At 37.8% G+C, this 22,689-nt stretch overlaps 1 protein-coding gene across 14 annotated transcripts in view; it reads right to left on the minus strand.

Moving 5' to 3' along the window:
* LOC138683530 (A disintegrin and metalloproteinase with thrombospondin motifs 6-like) overlaps positions 1-22,689 on the minus strand; it is a 185,859-nt gene that overhangs the window by 66,658 nt on the left and 96,512 nt on the right. For 13 of the 14 annotated variants that reach the window (XM_069775470.1, XM_069775478.1, XM_069775479.1 and 10 more), the window contains 2 exons: positions 16,675-16,816; positions 3,262-3,369 (listed from right to left, as the gene is read on the minus strand). In XM_069775470.1, the coding sequence (XP_069631571.1) occupies positions 3,262-3,369; positions 16,675-16,816 (250 nt within the window). The remainder of the gene's footprint in view (positions 1-3,261; positions 3,370-16,674; positions 16,817-22,689) is intronic. The other variant, XM_069775476.1, reaches the window with a different exon arrangement.

The raw sequence follows: 22,689 nt of genomic DNA on the forward strand, positions 1-22,689 counted from the left end.
TCCATGAATGATAGCAACCCCATCTGCTATAATGAGGTAAGGACTACTGAGTAACCAGTATATGAATAAACAAGAGGAGGTGACAGCTATTTTAAAAGAGCAACCCTTCATGAAATATTTAGAACTGAAATGTTAATTCTTCTCTCCCACTGAAAAAGCAACTTTCAATTAGTTCAATTAGAAGGACAGTGGTGATGCATTTGAATACATATAAAATGTGCACAAAATTTTAACCCCGTGAATTAATGTGAGCAGTCTGGGATTTTTCTTCTACAGATCATTAACAATAAAACAAGATATGACATTGTGGCACATTTGAGAGAACTTTTGATATGAATTTTAGCTGTTTAACAGAACTAAGATTTACAACAGTATGCATTTAGAAAACTCATACAGCAAGTACTGTAATAGTGAGGAAAATAAATTTCATTTTTCATAGGGAAAAAAAGAAGACGAATTCAATTAAGGTTACCATCTCGTCTTTAACAATAGATTTTCAATCAGTGCTTCTACAATTATTTTGCAAGGAAACAATGTCCAGTAATAATGTGAATTTAGATCACCACACAATCCAGCTATTTAAACTGTGCTTTCAGCACACTGTGTTTTTACTTTTTGCACATTTTTCCCTCATTTAAATGCCTAGCATGAGTCTATACAATGACGTTAGAAAAGGTTACTTTTTTATTACTTTAAATTCAAAGACAAAAATAAACATTCCTATCAGTATTGTCTTTTTGGTTTATATGCACTATTTCCTCATCAGAGTATTTTTAAATCTATCAGTTAGTTTACCTTCACAAACACATCTCTGGGTATACATGACCAGAGAGAAGCTTCATGTATATTTAAAATTATTATTACAAAATTAAGAAAAAGTGCACCTTTTTGAACCCAGACGATATGTAAAACCCTTCACCAAAGCATGAACATGTTAAAGCTTCAAAACAGAATAGACGTACAAGTTCTGTCAGTAGCAAAACCCCACTCTATTCTCTTTCCCTGTATGCAGAAAACAGCTGAGTAACCTTTATGGAAAACACTCTAAAAACCTTCAGGTATAAGCAGACATCTACTGTGGAAAATTTCAACCCAAAGAGTTAAAGTTTGGCAGGTTTATATAAGCAATTGAAAGAAGGTTTTATCATAGAGTGTTAGGCAATTTTAATTGTAGAAATCCCTCCCAACTCTGCCAATAAGACATTAATGCACACTGCATCAAATTTTGCTTTGAGTTAATAGTTACACCAAATTTACATCAGTGTAACTAAAAGCAGAAATTGACCCTCCAAATATGATAAAGTACTCTGGGATCTTGTTAGGCATTTAGAGCAGGGAACGTCATTTATTATATATTTGGACGGAGCCCAGCAAAATAGGGCCTAATTTGGTTGTGGTCTTTAGGCGTGACTGCAATATAAATGTAATAATAAATAATAATAAAGTGTTACAGAATTGTAACCTATTATTTTCTCCTTAGTGTGTGGTGAAGAGAAATACGTATTTGGAAAGAACTTGTGTTTTCTGTTTTTTCTGCTATCGGGAACTGTTAATTTACAGGAACCTTTGAAGCTGCAGTTTATAGATAACAATTCTCTGCTGTTTAAAGGCACGAACAGTTTACCTTTGTAAAACAATACCAATTCTCTCGTTTCCCTCTAAAATCTAATGATGGAACAAGATACTGATGACTGGAAAAGATGTTTTGATTAAAGCCTCTGGGAAATGGATGCAGCAAGAGCATCTTAAAGCATCTTAACTTGTTCACTGTAGTCTCATGGTTTAAAAAAATATAAATTGAGGTAAATTGCTCCTTGTCATTGACAAGGAGTGGTGGTTCCAAAATAAACCTAGACTGTTGATTTAAGAGTAGTGCTCCCAGCATTTTCTATTACTCTAATAAAAACTAACATTTTTGGTAGAATGTGAAGGTGTCCCTATTTTCATTGGCTAAGTCTAAGAACTCTATTTTTTTTAAGTGATCCCTTCAATTAATTTATTTAACATGGTTTAACAATATTTCCAAACTCAGCATGGAAAAGCCATCAGGATGATGCTAGGTCATGGGCCCTGAATGAAGCTGTCAGCAAGGATTAATAAACTGTGACAGCTGCCCAAAAGCTTTCAATCTTTTTATTTAAACATCAGATTGCAAGTCAAAATGCAGTGTAATCTTTGTTGAAACTAGCCCAGCTAGCATGGCAAGAGTCAGAACAGACAACAGATGACAGTAGTTGTTGTTAGGAAAAAAATCCAATCTGGATCAGTAAATCTTAAGGACAGATGCAGCAACTCTTGGAGAGATACTGGAAATTGTTTAATATAATAAGTTCTCTTCACTTTGTAAAAACCTACATAAAATGTATTATCTTGAAAAAAGGTATATGGAATTCACTTTTTTCCCCAGTACATATCCTGTAAATTAATAATTAAAATATTTTTCTCTCCTCTTTAAGATCTGTATAGATTTTGCCTTGTAATTGAGAAACACTCTTTTACTATTCTTCTTAATCTAAAACTCATTTTCAGAACTTTGAAATTATTAATATATACAGTCAATGTTTTAAAATCAAAATTCAAATGTTCAGGCAAATACAGTAGCACTAGGCTTATCTATTGCAACACTGACTTTCTGTACTTTTCTGTTCAGTAGGAAAGTTTATTAGACTGCATAGCAAAATCCTTTCAAGCTAAACAAGTTACGCAAGTATAACTGAATATTAAAGGAATAATTCAAAGTCAAAATAGAATGGTCACTGGGAAATATGGGCTTTTAGAGAACCCATTTATTAAGGCAACTTTTTTTCTATATGCTTGTATGATTCAGCTTATATGTGAAGGAATAAAGTTTTTTTTATCTTCTATACAAAATAACAGAGTTCAGGCTCTAGATCTATGTTACACATTTCCAGAGTCTATAACTGACCTAGAGTTTAACATTCCTTTATGGAAGAGTGCTATAAAATTTAATAAAGATAAAACTAATAGAGTTTTTACAGAAATTACTCAAAAATATACAGAGTATGTAACAGGATTTTTTTTTTGATCCAGGCTATAGAATTTTAAAGCAAGGATAAATGTTTTATTAAACTACATATATAAAATAATTGTTAAATAAATTCTGTAGGACACTTCCATTAGGATGCAAATGTATTCTGAACTAACTCCTCTCTTTCCGAACTCTTATAGTTGCTCATAAGGACTTTAATTTTCTAGTTCTTTCTTCCTGTAGTCTTCAAACAATAAATTATTTGTACTCACCCCCTTTTCAATGCTCCCTGTTTGGCAAAGAGTACCTTCAGCTGCTGGAATGCTGTTGGTAACACAGCGGTTACTTTTGCTGAGGCACCAGAGCTCTCTACACACTTCCTAGGAAAGAAGGCAGAAGTTGATCAGAATAATGGCCTAAAACTGCTTCCAGTCCTCATACACACATGTATACAGAAATTTGTTTTGAACAGAGACTATAAGATTTGGGCTGGAGAGATAAATCTATAGATGGCTGTGAAATACTCTGGAGCAATTTCAAAGGCACCATATTTTACCTAAGAATATTCTGCCAAAAAAACCTGGAAGCATCAAATTGTAGACCACAAGAATGTGTTTTTCACACGTGTCATGCAAGTAATGTTTTATAGTTATTTTTTTCTTGATTGGTGCTAATACTGGGCTTAGTATATTTTAGTGTTGTTGTAAAAGTAGTCTTCAGATGTGCTGTAGTGTCTCCATTACTGTTGTTATCTGCCTCAAAATTCCATGGTAAAAGAATACTATTAATTTTGAAATATGAAACAGCAACATTTATTTTTGTTTCCTTTATTTTAAACCAAAAAGTTTCTGAGCTCAGACTACTTGCACTCATCTTCTGTAGCACATGCTAAAACAGTGCATGTGCATTTAGTACTAATTGAGCTACATACTAAAATATTTCCTTTAGGTTTTTTAGATTTGTGGCTGATATTTCATAAATGATTTAGCCTATCGTATTTCCCTACGTTGTCAGTGTTAAACACATTTTTTTTCAAATAATCTTTTTTCCTACAATATTTTCTCATTTGGTTTTGCACATTTACTCATTTAAATTAAGTCGGTTTCGCAGACATTAGAGATTCATTGTTAAAACTATCTAAGGGTTGAAATTCATAATGTGGGCATGATCCAAAGTTGGCTGAACAGTTTGGAAATCTTCATAGTCACTTCAGTTGCCTGTGGAATGGGCTATGTATGCAGAATGGAATCAGAAGTGTTTTGCTTTTATAGTAACTGACTTACATTATAGTCTTTGCATTACTTTGTGATCTGTGTAAGAGTTCACAAACAGCTTATAGATATTTTCTATTTTTAAGTATTTTTGAAAATTGGAAAGATACTCAGATTTTTAAAATGATCTTATGATAGTCATTACTACTGTATTTTATTTAACAGCTGCTTGAAATCATACCCTACAAATAATTCTTGTACAGATTCCATGGCTGAACCTTGATACAAAGAGCAAAAAGGAAAAGACACTGAGAGTAAATAAAAGTTATTAGGTGTCCCCCCCCAAAACTTCATTATTTCTCTGAGGAAATGAATGAGTATCTGGCACCTAGGCGATCTTTTCTATACATCTCAATAGGAACAACTGTTAAGTTTTACCTTAAGATTCAGGTTTCTTGCATTGTACTGCATATAGAAATGGATTTATTTATACATTATTCACTAGCAGCTGCAGTAACAGTTCAACAGTACAAGCTTTTCTTGAATAATGCAAAATTCTTTTCCAAGTTTAAAATCAGCTGGTGCCATTCTTGCAGCATTGATATATACAGTGTATTCAGTTTCACGATTGGTAGAAGCAAGTTATCTTTTTAAAAATCCATTAAAAACATACCATATTAGAATGGTCTGAAATGATGAGGAATGAGTACTGATGATTTCTGGAGTTTCCATCACATTTTTGATAATTAGGCCTAAGCTATTTCATTAGATTATTATGCACCAACTCCCATTTGGTGGGTGGCTCTATGAAAGATTGAGCGAGCCATGGAATAAATTTACATTCTTGAGCCTCTTTTTAGGAGAAATGTTGCCACTTGTAAAAGCATACCTGCAGCCAATGTAGACTATCTTCCTTTTCAAATTAGAATTTTTCATTGAAGAAATGCAAACAGTATAAATATTTACTTAAACCTCTGAATAAAACACTTGCTTTTGCCACTCAGCTGATAATATTTTTGCATTAAGATACACATTCACAAATAAACATATGCTTTAAAATGTCAAACAGAACAGGGAAAGCACAGAAGATACATCACAAAGATTCTTGAAAAAACTAGATTACAAATTTCACAACCATTAAGTTGTTAAAATTCAACACTAAATCAAATTCACATCAAAATCAACCATGAATCCAAACTTCAATCTAGTATTGATTTTAAAGTGAAAACCTAAAACTGGTTTCTTTCAGATACCGTATGAGGTGTTCCTATCATAATCCTGCCTTATATACTTTTTCATCTAATTTACTTGCTCATTTTGTTAAGCATAATTCATCTAATTCATTTGCTTATGTTTCACATGTGGTTTATAGTCAAATTGTAATCAAAAGATTGATGTCAAGATTGGAGGCAGCCTGGGCTGCAGTGATCATGCACTGGTGGAGTTCGCAGTCCTGAGGGACATGGGACAGGCAAAGAGTAAAGTCAGGATCCTGAATTTTAGGAAAGAAAACTTCTAACTGTTCAAGAAGTTAGTCAACAGGACCCCATGGAAAAATATCCTCAGGGACAAGGGAGCAGAACAGAGCTGGCAGATCTCTAAGGACACTTTCCATAGAGCGCAAGAGCTCTCAATCATCAGGTATAAGAAATCAGAAAAAGAAGGCAAAAGACCAGCATGGCTGAGTCAAGACCTGCTGGTCAAACTAAAGGGCAAGAAAGAAATGCACAGCCAGTGGAAGCAGGGACAGGTATCCTGGGAAGAGTATAGGGATGCTGCCTGGTTGTGTAGGGATAGGGTCAGGAAGAACAAGGCACAGCTGGAGCCAAACTTGGCAAGGGACGCAAAGAATAATAAGAAGGGTTTCTATAGGTATGTCATCCAGAAAAGGAAGGTCAAAGAAAGTGTACCCCCCCAATGAACACAACTGGCAAACTGGTAACAATGGACGAGGAGAAGGCCAAGGTACTCAACAACTTTTTTGCCTCAGTCTTCACTGGCAATCTCTCTTCCCACACCTGTCGAGTGGATGGACCTCAGGGCAGGGACTGGGGGAGCAAAGTCCCTCCCACTGTAAGAGAAGATCAGGTTCGAGACCACCTGAGGAACCTGAACATACATAAGTCTATGGGACCTGACAAGATGCATCCCAGAGTCCTGAGGGAATTGGCTGATGTAGTTGCCAAGACACTCTCCATGATATTTGAAAAGTCATGGCAGTCAGGTGAAGACCCCAGCGACTGGAAAAAGGGAAACATTGCACCCATTTTTAAAAAGGGTAGGAAGGAGGACCTGGGAACTACTGACCTGTCAGCCTCACCTCTGTGCCTGGGAAGATCATGGAACAGATCCTCCTAGAAGCTACGTTAAGGCACATGGAGGACAGGGAGGTGATTTCAGATAGCCAGCATGGCTTCAACAAGAGCAAGTCCTGCCTGACCAACCTAGTGGCCTTCTGTGATGGAGTGACTACATCAGTGGACAAGGGAAGAGCTACGGATGTCATCTATCTGGACTTCTGCAAGGCCTTTGACATGGTCCCCCACAACATCCTTCTCTTGAAATTGGAGAAAGATGGATTTGATGGGTGGACTGTTCGGTGGATGAGGAATTGGCTGGATGGTCGCATCCAGAGAGTAGTGGTCAACGGCTCAATGTCCGGATGGAGATCAGGGACGAGTGGTGTCCTTCAGGGGTCCATATTGGGACCAGTACTGTTTAATATCTTCATCAATGACATAGACAGTGGGATCAAGTGCACCCTTAGCAAGTTTGCAGATGACACCAAGCTGAGTGGTGAAGTTGACACGCCTGAGGGATGGGATGCCATTCAGAGGGACCTGGACAAGCTCAAGAAGTTGGCCCATGTGAACCTCATGAGGTTCAACAAGGCCAAGTGCAAGGTCCTGCACCTGGATCAGGGCAATCCCTGGTATCAATACAGGCTGGGGGATGAAGGGATTGAGAGCAGCCCTGTGGAGAAGGACTTGGGGGTACTGGTGGATGAAAAGCTGGACATGAGCCGGCAATGTGTGCTCACAGCCCAGAAGGCCAACCGTATCCTGGGCTGCATCAAAAGAAGCACAGCCAGCAGGTCGAGGGAAGTGATTCTGCCCCTCTACTCCGCTCTGGTGAGACCCCACCTGGAATACTGCGTCCAGTTCTGGGATCCTCAGTACAAGAAAGACACGGACCTGTTGGAGCGGGTCCAGAGGAGGGCCATGAAAAATGATCAGAAGGATGAAACACCTCCCCTATGAGAACAGGCTGAGAGAGTTGGGGTTGTTCAGCCTGGAGAAGAGAAGGCTCTGGGCAGACCTTATTGTGGCCTTTTAATACTTAAAGGGGGCATATCAGAAAGATGGGGAAAAACTTTATAGTAGGGCCTGTAGTGATAGGACAAGGGGTAATGGTTTTAAATGGAAAGAGGGTAGATTCAGACTAGATATAAGGAAGAAATTTTTTACAATGAGGGTGGTAAAACACTGGAACAGGTTGCCCAAAGAGGTTGTAGATGCCCCGTCCCTGGAAACATTCAAGGTCAGGTTGGATGGGGCTCTGAGCAACCTAATCTAGTTGAAGATGTCCCTGCTCATTGCAGGGGGGGGTTGAACTAGATGACCTTTCAAGGTCCCTTCCAACCCAAACTATTCTATGATTCTATGAGAAGTGTCAGACTGTGATGATTCTACTTCTGACTCTGTGCTTATTTTGCATCTGATTAAGTTCAAATGTTTAAATTAATAACTGTGCTGACTTTGTGAAGTTTGGTTCAATGTTCTGAAAAGCCAAAAATTCAACTGCATTAAGAAACAAAGTTTTCAACCATTCCAATATAGAGAGAAGCAAAAAATCAGATCTGGATAACAGTCTGGAATTTGAAAACATCTATATTTCAGGGTGATTTGAATCCAGAATTCTGGTTTGTGCTCCAGGGTTTACTTGCAGAATTTCACTTTTGATGTCCCTACACAAGTACACCATCTATATATTAACATAAAAGGAGAAGTAATAATTAAAACATGTATTTCATTGCCAGGCTAATGTATCCACAATGAGAGTATTTAACAATTTCCTTTCAATAGGAAATGCATTTTTTCTGTATACTCAGGCTTCTTTGTGGCACTAGACTCTTCCAAATTCACTGAACTAATGTCTCCCAGACATTGTAATTCCAAACAAATAATCAGCTGAACTGTGTGAATTAATGGATACAGCACTCTGCAACTATTTTTGCAGGATGATTCTAAGCATGTCAGTTCACCTCCCTACTCCATAAAATGAGAAAAACAGGTTCCTTCTTCCTAAATTGCTTTGGGAGATAGAATGAAAAGCACTACATCAAAACTAGATATTATTACTGACATAGTCTGGTAGTCCTTATTCAGACCTTAATTTCAGCAGGAATTTGCCTCAGTAAATCCATAAAGACAAAACGAAAGTAATGTAAAATTACTATGGGCTGTATCATAATATTTGAGCAAAAACCTCTGCTTAAATCAGAAAGGAGTTCTGTGTGAGACAGACATACAATATCCTCAAATCAACAGAATATTTTCCTTATGGAAAACTATGTGAAACACAGAGAACTTACTAACTAAAATAACACAATGTATCAATTTATAGAAATAGTTTATATTAAAAAGAAAGAATGTATTTTTGTAATTTCTTTTAAACATAGCCACACTTATTTAAAAAGTTGTTTATTTTCCCCTGCTGCTTTGCATTTAAAAGAGTAGAATTTGAAGTACATTCTCCATCAGTCTGTACATTAAATGAAAAATAACATTAACAGTCATTTGAAAACAAATAAGATATCTAAAAAAAAGTGGAAAATCCATCTCTGCTCTTATTTCATTAAATGAAAATGGAATTATACCAGGTACTACTATGGCTATGTCTTCTTTATTTTCAGCTGATTTTGGAAAGTTAACAGAGAAATTCTTCTAAGGTGCATAAAGCTTTCTATTCTGCAGCTCAACCCTATACCTGGTACTACCTTAGTTTCATAGTTATTGATTTGAGATATTTCCTTATTACCACTATCCTATCAGTAACATCTCTAAGCAGCTGTTTTTAATAAGCCAGTCTTAAAAACATATGAGGAAGTGCCCTGGAAAGGTCAGGCCCCAAATCACTAGTAGAAAATATACTGCTTTTTTTCCCCACACACTAACATGCACGCACACATGCATGCACATCCACCCACTCCCACCCACCCACAAACATAAGGTGACCCTTTATGGTAGCCTTTTCTTCATTGGTGGACATAGGATGAAGCTAACATATCTTTTGCCAACATTAAATTTGTGTGAATAATTTACTGAAACTAAGAGAAAGAAGCATAATCTGAAAATTAATCAATGACCTCAAAGTCAGTCTCCAAGTGTGTGGATTTAATAGCTATTAATTTGTAAAGCAGACAAGGGAAAGTGTTTTAAAAATCCGGGAAACAAATTGAAGCTGAGGCCTTTCACAAGATCAAGACAAGATAGATGGCAACCTGTAACGGTGTATCTTAGGGCTCCATGACTTCAGTTTGGAATTCGGATGCTTGTATTTGCAGTAATTTAAACAAAGCTGAACCCATCTAGAGAAAAAAAACAGCAAATCAAATTATCTTCCTTTGCCTAAGTGTTATCAATGATGGAGCCTCTTTCTGTTGTGTCATGCAGAGTTACACATAGGCATTTCAAATTATGTAACATCTCAGCATCCTATATCATAATCATCATAAATGGTAACAATACAGCACAATGAAAACTCAGTGATATGAGCAAAGATCAAATTGCTGTGCTGTTCTTAATGTTTTCAAAACTAATGAAAGCCTCCAACAAAAGTTAGCAGTATGGCCCATAATTAAAAAAAAAAAAAGGATGGGAAATACATTCACAACGCATATTGAACTATGATAATTTAGGAATTTTCTTTTTTTTTCCATAAAATTTTAAAATGTTAATTAGGATTTTATGTTACTTCGGCATGTTTCATCTATAATATGCTGCACCTCTTGATGAGCATTTGCTAAAATAGAGCATAAAAATAAATAGCTTGAATTGTGACTTACAATTCTGACCTGAAAAGCATCAACCTAAAGTATTTTCAGCCTCATTGCTGAAATACTGATGGAAACACAATTAAAACTAGAAGGCAGATTATAATTATGGGTGAACTTCAGAAGGTTCAAAGTTTAGTACAGATAAGCACCCAAAAGTAACCATTTTAGTGCTCCACTACCAAATGCTCATTAAGTGGTTGTCATGGTTTAACCCCAGCCAGCAACTAAGCACCACACAGCCGCTCGCTCACTTCCCCCCCACCCAGTGGGATGGGGGAGAGAATCAGAAGGACAAAGGTAAAACTCGTGGGTTGAGATAAGAACAGTTTAATAGGCCAGAAAGGAAGAAAATAATAATAATAATAGTGATAATAATATCAATAACATGACAATAATAATAAAAAATAATTAGAATATACAAAACAAGTGATGCACAATGCAATTGCTCATCGCTCACTGACCGATGCCTAGTTAGTTCCTGAGCAGCGATCCACCCCCCCCCACCACCAACTCCCCCCAGTCTATATACTAGGCATGATGTCACATGGTATGGAATACCCCGTTGGTGAGTTTGGGTCAGCTGTCCTGGCTGTGTCCCCTCCCAACTTCTTGTGCCCCTCCAGCCTTCTTGCTGGCTGGGCATGAGAAGCTGAAAAATCCTTGACTTGGTCTAAACATCACTTAGCATCAACTGAAAACATCAGTGTGTTATCAACATTCTTCTCATACTGAACCCAAAACATAACACTATACCAGCTACTAGAAAGAAAATTAACTCTATCCCAGCCAAAACCAGGACACCCAGCAACTTTCTATTAATGGTAATTAAGTTTATGGCCACTCCTCATAATTCATTAAAAGCTTCCTAGAGACAAATAGTTCAAGGGAGCTACTGAAGGCAGCAGGAGGACTCCTTAGCCTGAGAATATATCTTCATCCTGCCTTGCTTACAAGCAGTAAGTTCATAGCTTGAACTCTATCTGTCCTCCAAAACACACTAACAAAATGTGAATAAAAACTAGTATTTGAGTTTTAAGCTATTTTTGTTGGCAAACTAACTGGGGAACTTAATTGCAAACATAAGACCATGACAAAGAAGAGAGCTACCTGTCATCAGCTAAAATACATTACCTGATGTGTTAAACTCTAGTGTGAAATACGAATAGATTGGCCCTGCTGATTTCAGTGAAGCCATGTATGCAGAGGAAAGGAAACTTTGTACCCTTATCCCTCTACTCAAAGTATTTACTGACACCAGTGATGGTCTTGCATTTTAATGCAAAAAAATATACCAAAGAATTGTTAGGCACTATCTCTGAAATCCATGCTATCTGACAACAGCTTCACAGATCATAAAATGCACCACAGCAATATCAATCATATGCATAAAGTATTAACTACTATTAAAATGTCTGAGCTTTTAGCCTCTGTCCTAAAAATGTGGGGACCAGCTCTACAGAAAAGCATTATTTTGAACCACAAAATCTGTAAGTTAGTCAGGCATATTCCAGGTATTATTTAAACTCATAAAACAGAGAAACTCAAAGTCAAGACTGGAATTCTTTCCTGAGTTAATCCAGAGACAGCCAACAGCCAACCGTTCTTAGGCAGATGCTCAAAGGTTAAGGAGGTAAGGAGTCAATGAAAAAGTTCTTCTTACACTCACCTAAATAAAAGGATTGAAAAAGTTTCTGAACTTTCAGGGGAACTGACACACAAACAAAGCAGAGAAGAACTGAGCCACACCTGACAATCAGCAGAGAATTCACACTGCATCACCCTAGAAGATGCAGCATATATAGTACCTACGTAAAAGAAGAGGAACTAGCACTGTTCCTAATAACCTCAAAATCTCCCACTGCAGTGAATCCAGTAAGATACTTGAAAGCATGTATTACCTTTAAGAAAAAGTTATGCGTCAGTATTATATGGTGAAATTCCTACCATTACAATTTGGCTCACTGGAAGTCATAAATTTAATGTTCTCCTGAATCTGAAAGTGTACCCTAAACATGAAATATTTTAAGTATCTTGAGACATTGCCTCTCAATTCTTTATTCAAAGTATCTGTTTCTTCACTTAAATTCTTTAAAATTGCCCCTGTATCAGAGATGGTGGAAAGCATAGTATAAAGAACAATGCACATGTGACATTGAAAGAATCACTGTCTTCTTGCAAACATGTAGTTTTAGCTTTTTAGCTCAAAGAGCTAAATTATCTCCTTGAATTCTTGTCTGACAATGTGCTGAGTGATATAGGGAAATGTGACCAATAGCCACAGTGCTTTTTCTGGAAAAGTTTTGTCCGTGAGTGACTAAAAAGCTTAATTAGGTCTAGTAATCACAACAGTATCAGTACAACTACCAAAGAGCTCCTTTGAAGGTCAAATTGGCTCCTTGTCAGTAAACACACACAGAGAAAGGCAGATCCTTGCACTCCCTTAAGTACTTTAGTTCTGATGCCTTAATCATTCAAACTACACTCCAGGTATTTAACTTCAAGTATTGTCGTGGTTTAACCCCAGCCAACAACTAAGCACCACACAGCAGCTCTATCACTCCCCTCCTCAGCTGGACAGGGGAGAGAAAATATAACAAAAGGCTCGTAGGTCTAGATAAGGACAGGGAGAGATCACTCACCAATTACCGTCATGGGCAAAACAGACTCAACTTGGAGAAAATTAACTCAATTTATTGCCAATCAAACCAGAGTAGGGTAATGAGATATAAAACCAAATCTTAAAACACCTTCCCCCCACCCCTCCCTTCTTCCCGGGCACAGCTTCACTCCCGGATTCTCTACCCACCCCCCCAGCGGTGCAGGGGGACGGGGAATGGGGTTTACGGTCAGTTCATCACACGTTGTCTCTGCCATTCCTTCCTTCTCAGGGGCAGGACTCCTCACACTCTTCCCCTGCTCCAGCGTGGGGTCCCTCCCATGGGAGACAGTCCTCCATGAACTTCTCCAGCCTGAGTCCTTCCCACGGGCTGCAGTTCTTCACGAACCGCTCCAGCATGGGTCCTTTCCATGGCGTGCAGTCCTTCAGGAGCACACTGCTCCAGCGTGGGTCCCCCTGTGGGGTCACAAGTCCTGCCAGAAAACCTGCTCCAACGGGGCTCCTCTCTCCATGGGTCCACAGGTCCTGCCAGGACCCTGCTCCAGTGCGGGCTTCCTATGCGGTCACAGCCTCCTTCGGGAACACACCTGCTCCGGCGTGGGGTCCTCCACGGGCTGCAGGTGGATATCTGCTCCACCGTGGACCTCCCTGGGCTGCAGGGGGACAGCCTGCCTCACCATGGTCTTCACCATGGGCTGCAGGGGAATCTCTGCTCTGGAGCACCTCCTCCCCCTCCTTCTTCACTGACCTTGGTGTCTGCAGGGTTGTTTCTCTTACATGTTCTCACTCCTCTCTCCGGCTGCAGTTTCTGTGCCGCAGCAACTTTCCCCCCCTTCTTAAATACGTTATCCCAGAGGTGCTACCACTGTCGCTGATTGGTTTGGCCTTGGCCAGCAGCGGGTCCATCTTGGAGCTGGCTGGCATTGGCCCTGTCGGACATAGGGGAAGCTTCCAGCAGCTTCTCACTGAAGCCACCCCTGTAGCCCCCCCTGCTACCAAAACCTTGCCATGCAAACCCAATAGAAGTATATAAGTGAGAAAGGCTTCATATACTTGAATGTGCAAAATTCTTTGCGGGATTAGGACCTAATTTATGATCAAAAGCAACAAACAGTTTAAAATAAACATACAGAGGGAGTGGATGAGGAAATATGGGAGAAAAGTCAATGAATATAGATGAACATCAAAGCTAGATGGTTGAAAGAGGTATTTTTTTCTAAAGGTTAATAAGACATTAGGACAGAATTCCAAAGCAGAAAGAACATGAAGATTTTTCTAAGTTACTTTAAAAACACCAACTATCTTGACAGCTATATCAGAGCCCAAAGGAGAATTGTCATTTTTTTGCCTTTGATTTGAGAATTTGACTGTTTTTCTTGTCATGTCTCGCCATCAGAAATCAGTAAAGAACATGAGCAAGAGAAAAAGGCAAGCAATTTTCTCTGAGATTTCCCTTCGGTTTAGAATTTATTTACTTCTGGGTCACTAAATCCCACATTGGAAAACCTGCTTTATCCCTTTTTTACCAGGCACTTCAAATAAAAAATGCTGAAAGAAGTGCTAGAAAGGAGTTAATATATAAATTAGGTCCACTGTCAATTAGGGATTTTTACTATGTTTTTCTGTTCGTAGTTGCACATGTGTCTGTTAAAATAAGATCAATGAACTGTTAATGGCATATTCATGTGAATAGTACATCAAATAGGAACATACAAAGCACTGACCGTTTACTTTTGATATTGAAAGTGTAGAACAGAGTATTCAACTTTTCCTGGTATTTAGATCTGGTTCCACTACTTGGTTCTAAAAACCTTTTTATATATGAATAGGTCTTTCTTTCGTGGATATTTTCCATCATCTGCACTATCAGCTTGCAAAGATTATTTTTTTCCTTTCAAAATTATCACCTGAAATCTGTACAATCATAATCATCATGATGGCATTTTCAGAGCATTATGGCCATGGCAGATAATATTTTCAAATGCAGGCATTATTTTAAATGCCTATAATTTCTTAGAGTGGATATTACCAGAGTTCTACAATAATCTGTTATATAAATATATACAGTCTGAATTCTATTATGAAAAATAGGGTGTTTTTTTTCAGAAACACTTATAAGTCATGCTCACACTGATGGCACACTGACGGAATACAATACACTGTATCAATTCAGAGGACTGGTAATGTCACATGAAGACTTAACTTCTTTTAACTATTGTCTCAATTAAGTGTCAGCCTCTTTTCTGTAACTATAAGGGAAACCTAACAAAAACTAAAAAAAAAAAAAAAAAAAAAGCAAGCAGAACACATAAAGCCAAGATTACCTACATCTTCATTACTTCCAATTGTTTGCGTTTTAGAAACTGGTTTAAGAACAGAAGTGTACTGTGCAGCATGATCATCGCAACTGATTACATAGTTTAACAGAGTTTGAAGAGAAAAAAACCCCACAAACCCCAAATATATGTGGAAAAGCCAGGTTTTGCACATTATTAACTTTCTAGTTTAATTTAAAATGCAGTATATCTCCAAAGGCTGTACTATAAATCATGGATTAGATACCTGCAGATTTCCTTAGTCTGAAAATAAAGAGTGTGTGTGGTGAGAATTTGTAAGAAAAAAGAAAAAAAAAAAAAAAGGTATGCCTTGGATGTAGTGACAGGAAACAGGGCCCTTAAAGAACAGTGGTGGGAAATGAGAACTTAAAGAGGAACAATAAAGGCCAAAAAAGGTTTGATGACAGATCAGGAATAGAAGATCCAGTGAGCTACTCAGCCAACTACATACACAAATCCTTTGCACAATGCAATCTGCCAAAGAGGCATCCCAATAATAATATTGTATTTATCACCCTAAGGATAATAAAAATGGACTTTGTAGCTAGCCTTTAGAGAAGCGAATAGAGTAAATTCAGTGATTACATTGTTTTATTTGAATAATCTAATAATTAAAATATTATTAAAACTATATATTTTTAAACCACTAGATATATTTTCGAGGTTTATTTAATTTAGTCTCAACTGATTATTTGATGACAAGCACAGCAGAATGCATCATTTTACTACATACTTTGGGCTGCAGGATTTTAAATAATATTTATAAATTTATTGCATATTGGCCTAAGTGTGCATGTTTTTATTTATACTGTAAATTTCTTTACCTTAAATATTGCACACTGGTACTTGCAGCCAAAGCTTTGCTAGTACATAGCTATTCAGTATTCTATTCAGCTATCTAGCTTCATGTTCCTCTGTTCCCATAACCAATTATTCTTCTTTTCAAAAAGAGATCTGAACAACGTGAGAAACAGTAAACTCAATGCCAGCAAAACAAATTAAAATAAAAACAAACAGACCTGACAAATCAATACAAGTACAAAAGTAACTTCAAAATGTAGCTTTAAATCAAAAAGTTAAAGCCAACACAACAGATTTCATGTTTCAAGATTAATACAACATGAATCTGATCTCATTTAACTGAAATCAGGGAAAATTCTGTAGTACTCTATACAACGAGTGGGATCAAGTGTTCTGGGCTCCTTTTTTTTCCCTAAAATTAAAGAATGCTTCTCCAGCTCGTTGTAACCCACACATTTTGGTGTACAGTACACACAAATGACTCAAGCAAAAGATGCAGCATAAGGATTAAAATGTACCCTTTGCTTACATATGATGGCACTGGACAGTATGCTATTAGAAATCTGTAACCCACTACTGCATCTAACTAAAGATTTATGTTATAAAGGAATATATACAAATGACTAAGCAGAATACTTAGCATAAGGATTAAGACTTCTTACCCCATATTTACATTGGCGAGATGTTGCTCCATACTGGAAGCGACACTGTTCATCAGCATCATACACCTGACCTGGGGCCACAGCTGGATAAAGAAATTCACGCTTGGGAGGCTCATTATCAAGGCAAGTACCACGGCCCGAACTGTTCAACATAAAGGACCAAAGGAATTAGGAATTCTACTGACTGTAAATCATAGTAACGATATCATGTATCTAGTTCTTACTTTTACCAGCACTGGGTATGAAACAAATATGATTGCAATAAACAAACAGTGAGATGGTACACACATAGTAAAGATAAGAAATAATTAGAGGGAATTAAGAGATTAAAATAATTTTCATCATTATTTTCCCCAACATTGGACACTTTTAAGATTCAGATGGACAGGGTGCTGGACCATCTTGTCTAGACTGTGCTTTTGCCAAGAAAGGTTGGACCAGATGATCCTTGAGGTCCCTTCCAACCTGGTATTCTATGATTCTGTGATATTAAAAAAAATGCTTATTTTAGGTTGTGAAATATATTTCATATATTATCCTTTTTAAAAGTACAATAATTTCTGAGCCACACAAGACTGATTTTCATTTTTGTTTTAAGATTCCTATTTGTTTTCACTGAAGAATAGCTACATTTGGTCATAGAATGAAAAATAAACAAATTAATAAAATAAAATAAATTACATGTACAATTCTTAATGACCCTTCTGATCCTTCAAACAGTTAAATACAATCTTATAGATATGAGCAGCTCAATTGGTTTATGTAAAACATTTCAATTTCAACATGACTAAATGTTTATAGGATTAGGACCTTAACATGCATGCTTTTCTTCCATTTGAGTGAACAAAATAGTTACAGTGGTAAAAATTCTCCAGGATCTTCAAATTTACCCATACTTGGGTGAGTGACAAAATTTGTATGGATCCAAGGATCTTTTCTATTGTATTAATAATATTTAGTCCTCAAAAATTCACGTTAGAACTAAGATCATCATCTTTGAAAACTTTAATATTGTCTTCTTTTCACTGTTTTGTTTGGTGGGTTTGTTTTTGGTTTTTTTTTTTGTTTTGTTTTTTCAAAATATGCCCATATTCAATCACAATATTTTAGTGTAGTGGAACAAATAACAAAGAAAGCCAAAGGCAGACAGAGTTCTTCTGTTTAGAAAACTTTTTAATTTGCTAAATATAATTATTCAGTTTTATTTAGTCAGTGTGCATAAAAGAGGGCAGATACTTTTTTTACTTTCATTTCACATGTGAATAAGTGAGGATTTTTAAAGAATTCTTATGCCAACACTTTAAATTTTTTCCTGACATTCCTACAAATTTTGCCACCACTTATAGTTTTTTCCAAATCTTTTCCATGCACCTTGCCAAAGCAACATAATTTCAGAAGTGAATGTTCTACACTGTTTTTTGGAGATCTCCAATTTTCTATACTTTTTATCTGCAGATAAAAAAAAAGCAAAAAGCCCCCTTTAACCATATATTTTATGTTCTCATTTTAAACCTATTTTATTCATTTCTTTGAAATACTACAACAAACCCTTTGTAAAAACAGAGACAAACAACTGCCAACCATTTCAGAAGAATGAAAACAGCAACTGAGTCAATAAGCCTAAGGTAAATACAGAAAAACATATGATATTCAGTTACTAATCCAAATGAATTTAACATGATTCACGTGCACATAACACCACCACCCCCCAACTCAGTTGAAATCTACCTTTAAAATATCACACGTGTGGTCCTGGCATAAAAAAATAATGTACTTGCCCCTTTATTTCAGTTTTAATTATTGCAAGCATATATATTTTCTAATAGCAGAGTTGGGAAACTATCCTACATTCTTTTGAATCTAAATATTTCAGTGTTGTATTTTATGTGTATGAGGAGTACATGTTAATAATTCCAGTATCGAAATATCTCAAATACAATCTGATCTTTCTGTATTGTTTGGATCAAACTGTAGATAGGAACTTTGCTTAAACAAGCAGTGGGAAGTTTGGCATTTGACATCAGCTTGAGTTCATATTGCATATGATGGGAATATTTCCATAGATTCCAGTAGTGTAGAGGTTGATCTGTAAACTGTGATCCTGTAAACAGACAGCCAAGGGCACAGCATTTAAAAACTCTTATTACCTTTGATGACTCTCTCCGTAGGCATTTGTACCCTGAACGGATTAGATTACAGAATCAGATCTAAATCTAAATGCACCGAACCTGTAATGACAGTCTACACCTACTCTACAAGACATATAATTGCAGAAATGTAAATCAAAATCCATGTAGTAAATACAAAAATATGCCTGTTCTGCTCTAATGAAAGGATTTTCACCATAATTTGGTCAATCTTTCACTCTAACATAAAGCTTGACACACAACAGCTATTATGTGATAGAAGGAAAGTTTTCCCCAGGAAAAAAATGGGTTTCCTTGGCCATTTCAAAGCCTATGCTGGCTGGTCATCCTTGGGAATTTTAAATGATCTATTAGCAGTACATAGCTTTGCTTTGTCTTTATTCCCATCCTTAAAGCCATATTCATCCTCTATCCGGCCATCCTGCAAAATAAATTGTTTTCCCAACTAGTGTCTGACTGAATCGATACCTTCCAAGTGATATTTAATGGCTGTTCCTCAGTACCATCAGTCTGGAAAATTTGTTTCTGGGTGTAGTTTTTAGAAAGTCTTGAGAAAGAGGAGGGTGAAGCTGAGGCTCGACTTTGAACTTCACCAGGATGACTTCTGTTTCAAAATTCTTCTGTCTGATGAGAAAGGACAGTGTGGTATCTACACTACAAAATGGCACACAGTGCAAAACTCCTGTATCAAATGGTGACCCAAGCTGGTAAACTGGTAAATCCACATGAATCTACCTTACCATATACTACTATGAACACTTAATGAGCTTCTAGCCGAATGCATTCCAGCTGCATTATCTTGGTGCCATGACAGCCCTGCCCGAACTTGTATCCAGATCCAAGACAATAAATCTAAAAGGTGATATGTCATACAGACTCATGGCCTCAGGTTTCTGCTCGGGTATCTGCATTTCATCCCACCGTGCTCTATCTTTCTTGGTAGACATAGCCAAATGAATCCTAAACTGACCATACTCACTAAGCACAGAAAAAAACACTTGTCTTCCTTGTTTGTGGTCTAGTGGGCCCTGTCCCAGCTGTTTTCCCATTGTTGAGGAAAAATGGAGAGAAAGGGGGCAGAGTCTAATCTATCTGGAATAAACATCTGCAGACACAGATAAGAGCATCTTGAGGGTTTGCCTCTAAAGCTCTAAATCAGCATCTTCCTCATCTGTTGCTAAGTTGTGAAGAAGTATTAGAAAAGAAATAGAATCATTTTTTCCTGTCTGGATGCAGACTGTTCTGCTATTTATAGGAGCAGTCAGGGAATTGCTGCCACATGAAACTCACTAGTTTTCTTCACTTCTTGTTCACTGATCATTATCTGCAACAGAAAAGCCTCTGCTCTTAAAGCTGGTTTGCCTCAAGGAAAGGTGTGAGTGGGTAAAAAAGCAGTGATCTAGGCTTCTGACAGCTGTCCTTCAGGTACCTGTGTAACTCTATCTTAACAGCTTTCTGCTGTCAATGAGGAGATGACATGAAAAGCTGGGGAGAAGACTAGAAATGAGAAAAAACCTACAGTTTTACAGACTATTCTACTTTGTGAAATAATAAATGCAGCGACTCAATCAAGCGCTCAAGCTCTCTGTGCAAGATTCCCTTTATTTCACAAAAGAATCCAACTTATATATGTTTCAACAAAGATCTAGAAAGTACTAACAGCATACAGCCAATACTACTAACACAGGAGGGCATATCTGGCCCAGCTGGGATGTTTGCCAGTCCCAGAACAGTTAAAGATAAAAACATTCCATACACATACTCGTGACTGTCTTTAGCCATATCTTCCCAGGCTTACACAAGGCCATCCTCCAACCTGACCTTGTGAAACTAGTTCTTCAAAGGCCTGGCAAACATGCAGCACAACAAATTCTAACGGTCACTCTTGAAAACAAATGCCAGGTGTTCCGAGCTGCTCCCACAATAAAACAACTATTTTAAGAAAAAAGTATCAATTCATTCATAGGGTATTAGAACCACAAACAATAAGCAGCATGGATTTATAATTAACAGATCATGTATGTTATTTAACACAGTATCCTATACAATTGGAAAATCTATTCATAATTGCAATGCACAGAAGAATGTTTATCCAAGGTGGCTTTGAAAAAAATAACATCTACATTATGGGTTACAAAAATATAGCTAAAATATTATAAAAGATAATTTATTACTGGAGATGCTATTTCTAGGGGTTTTTTTTAGTTCATCTAGTCACCTAGTATCTTCAGTAATGATTTTTTTATGAAATTCACAGATGGTAGTAATTCAAGTAGAATTGCAAACGCTGGCAATGATAGAGAAGTATCCCAAAAAACCTGAAGAGATTAGAACTATGGGAATAGATTCACCAGAGTACTGTTCTGGCTTTATGCTAAGATAACTACAATTTCAGTGGCATTTCCCAGGCTTAAAAATGAAACTTAATAGTGAATCAAACCTGGGGAATGGAAAAGAATAATGGAGATGCTAACACTAAAAAATAAAATAAAACATTTAAACATAAAGTAGAGGAGGCATGAGCTAAACATGTTTTTTAACTGACAGTAAAAAATTAAAGGATCACTTCATACATATCAAGTAAAGAAACAAGAAAGTTTGTTCAGACTGAAATGTAAAACTGCAGGAACTTTATGAACAAATATTCAGCTCTATTACATTTGCAGCATAATACAAGCCACAGAATTTTATCACGTTTCTTTCTCAAAAGCCATAAATAAGAAATGACTGCTTAGCTACCTTTGTAATTACATCTTCATCAATAGACAACTTATTTTCAGGACAATTATGAGTTCAAAATGGAGTTCAGAAGAGAGCAACAAATAGAAGTAAGATGAGACAGAGAAGAGCAGAACTGAAACAGTAAGAAACAAACCCCCAAATGCTACAAGAAAATACCTGAACTATAAGCTGACAGTCAGAACTACCAAGCTGTGAAATAATCTCTCAGAAGAGATGCGAAAACCCTATTCTTTGTCATAGTTAAAACTAGGCTGCATGACATACTAGAAAGACTACTGTATTGGCTTTGTGTGGCAAGGTTTTGGTAGCGGGGGGGGTTACAGGGGTGGCTTCTGTAAGAAGCTGCTGGAAGCTTCCCCTGTGTTCGAGAGAGAGCCAATACCAGCCGGCTCTAAGACAGACCCGCTGCCGGCCAAGGCCGAGCCAATCAGCGATAGTGGTAACGCCTCTGTGATAACGTACTTAAGAAGGGAAAAAGTTAGGAGAGACGAAAACGGCAGCCGGAGACAGGAGTGAGAACATGTAAGAGAAACAACCCTGCAGACACCAAGGTCAGTGAAGAAGGAGGGGGAGGAGATGCTCCAGGCGCCAGAGCAGAGATTCCCCTGCAGCCCATGGTGAAGACCATGGTGAGGCAGGCTGTCCCCCTGCAGCCCAGGGAGGTCCACGGTGGAGCAGATATCCACCTGCAGCCCGTGGAGGATCCCACACCAGAGCAGGTGGGTTCCCGAAGGAGGCTGTGACTCCGTGGGAACCCCGTGCTGGAGCAGGGTCCTGGCAGGACCTGTGGACCCATGGAGAGAGGAGCCCCGTTGGAGCGGGTTTTCTGGCAGGACTTGTGACCCTGCAGGGGACCCACGCTGGAGCAGTGTGCTCCTGAAGGACTGCACGCCATGGAAAGGACCCATGCTGGAGCAGTTCGTGAAGAACTGCAGCCCATGGGAAGGACCCATGTTGGAGAAGTTCGTGGAGGACTGTCTCCTGTGGGAGGGACTCCACGCTGGAGCAGGTGAAGAGTGTGATGAGCCCTCCCCCTGAGGAGGATGAAACGGCAGAAAATAACATGTGATGAACTGACCGTAAACCCCATTCCCCGTCCCCCTGTGCCAGTGGGGGGGTTGGTAGA

This window comes from Haliaeetus albicilla, chromosome W (assembly GCF_947461875.1).
Source record: "Haliaeetus albicilla chromosome W, bHalAlb1.1, whole genome shotgun sequence".
NCBI lineage: Eukaryota > Metazoa > Chordata > Aves > Accipitriformes > Accipitridae > Haliaeetus > Haliaeetus albicilla.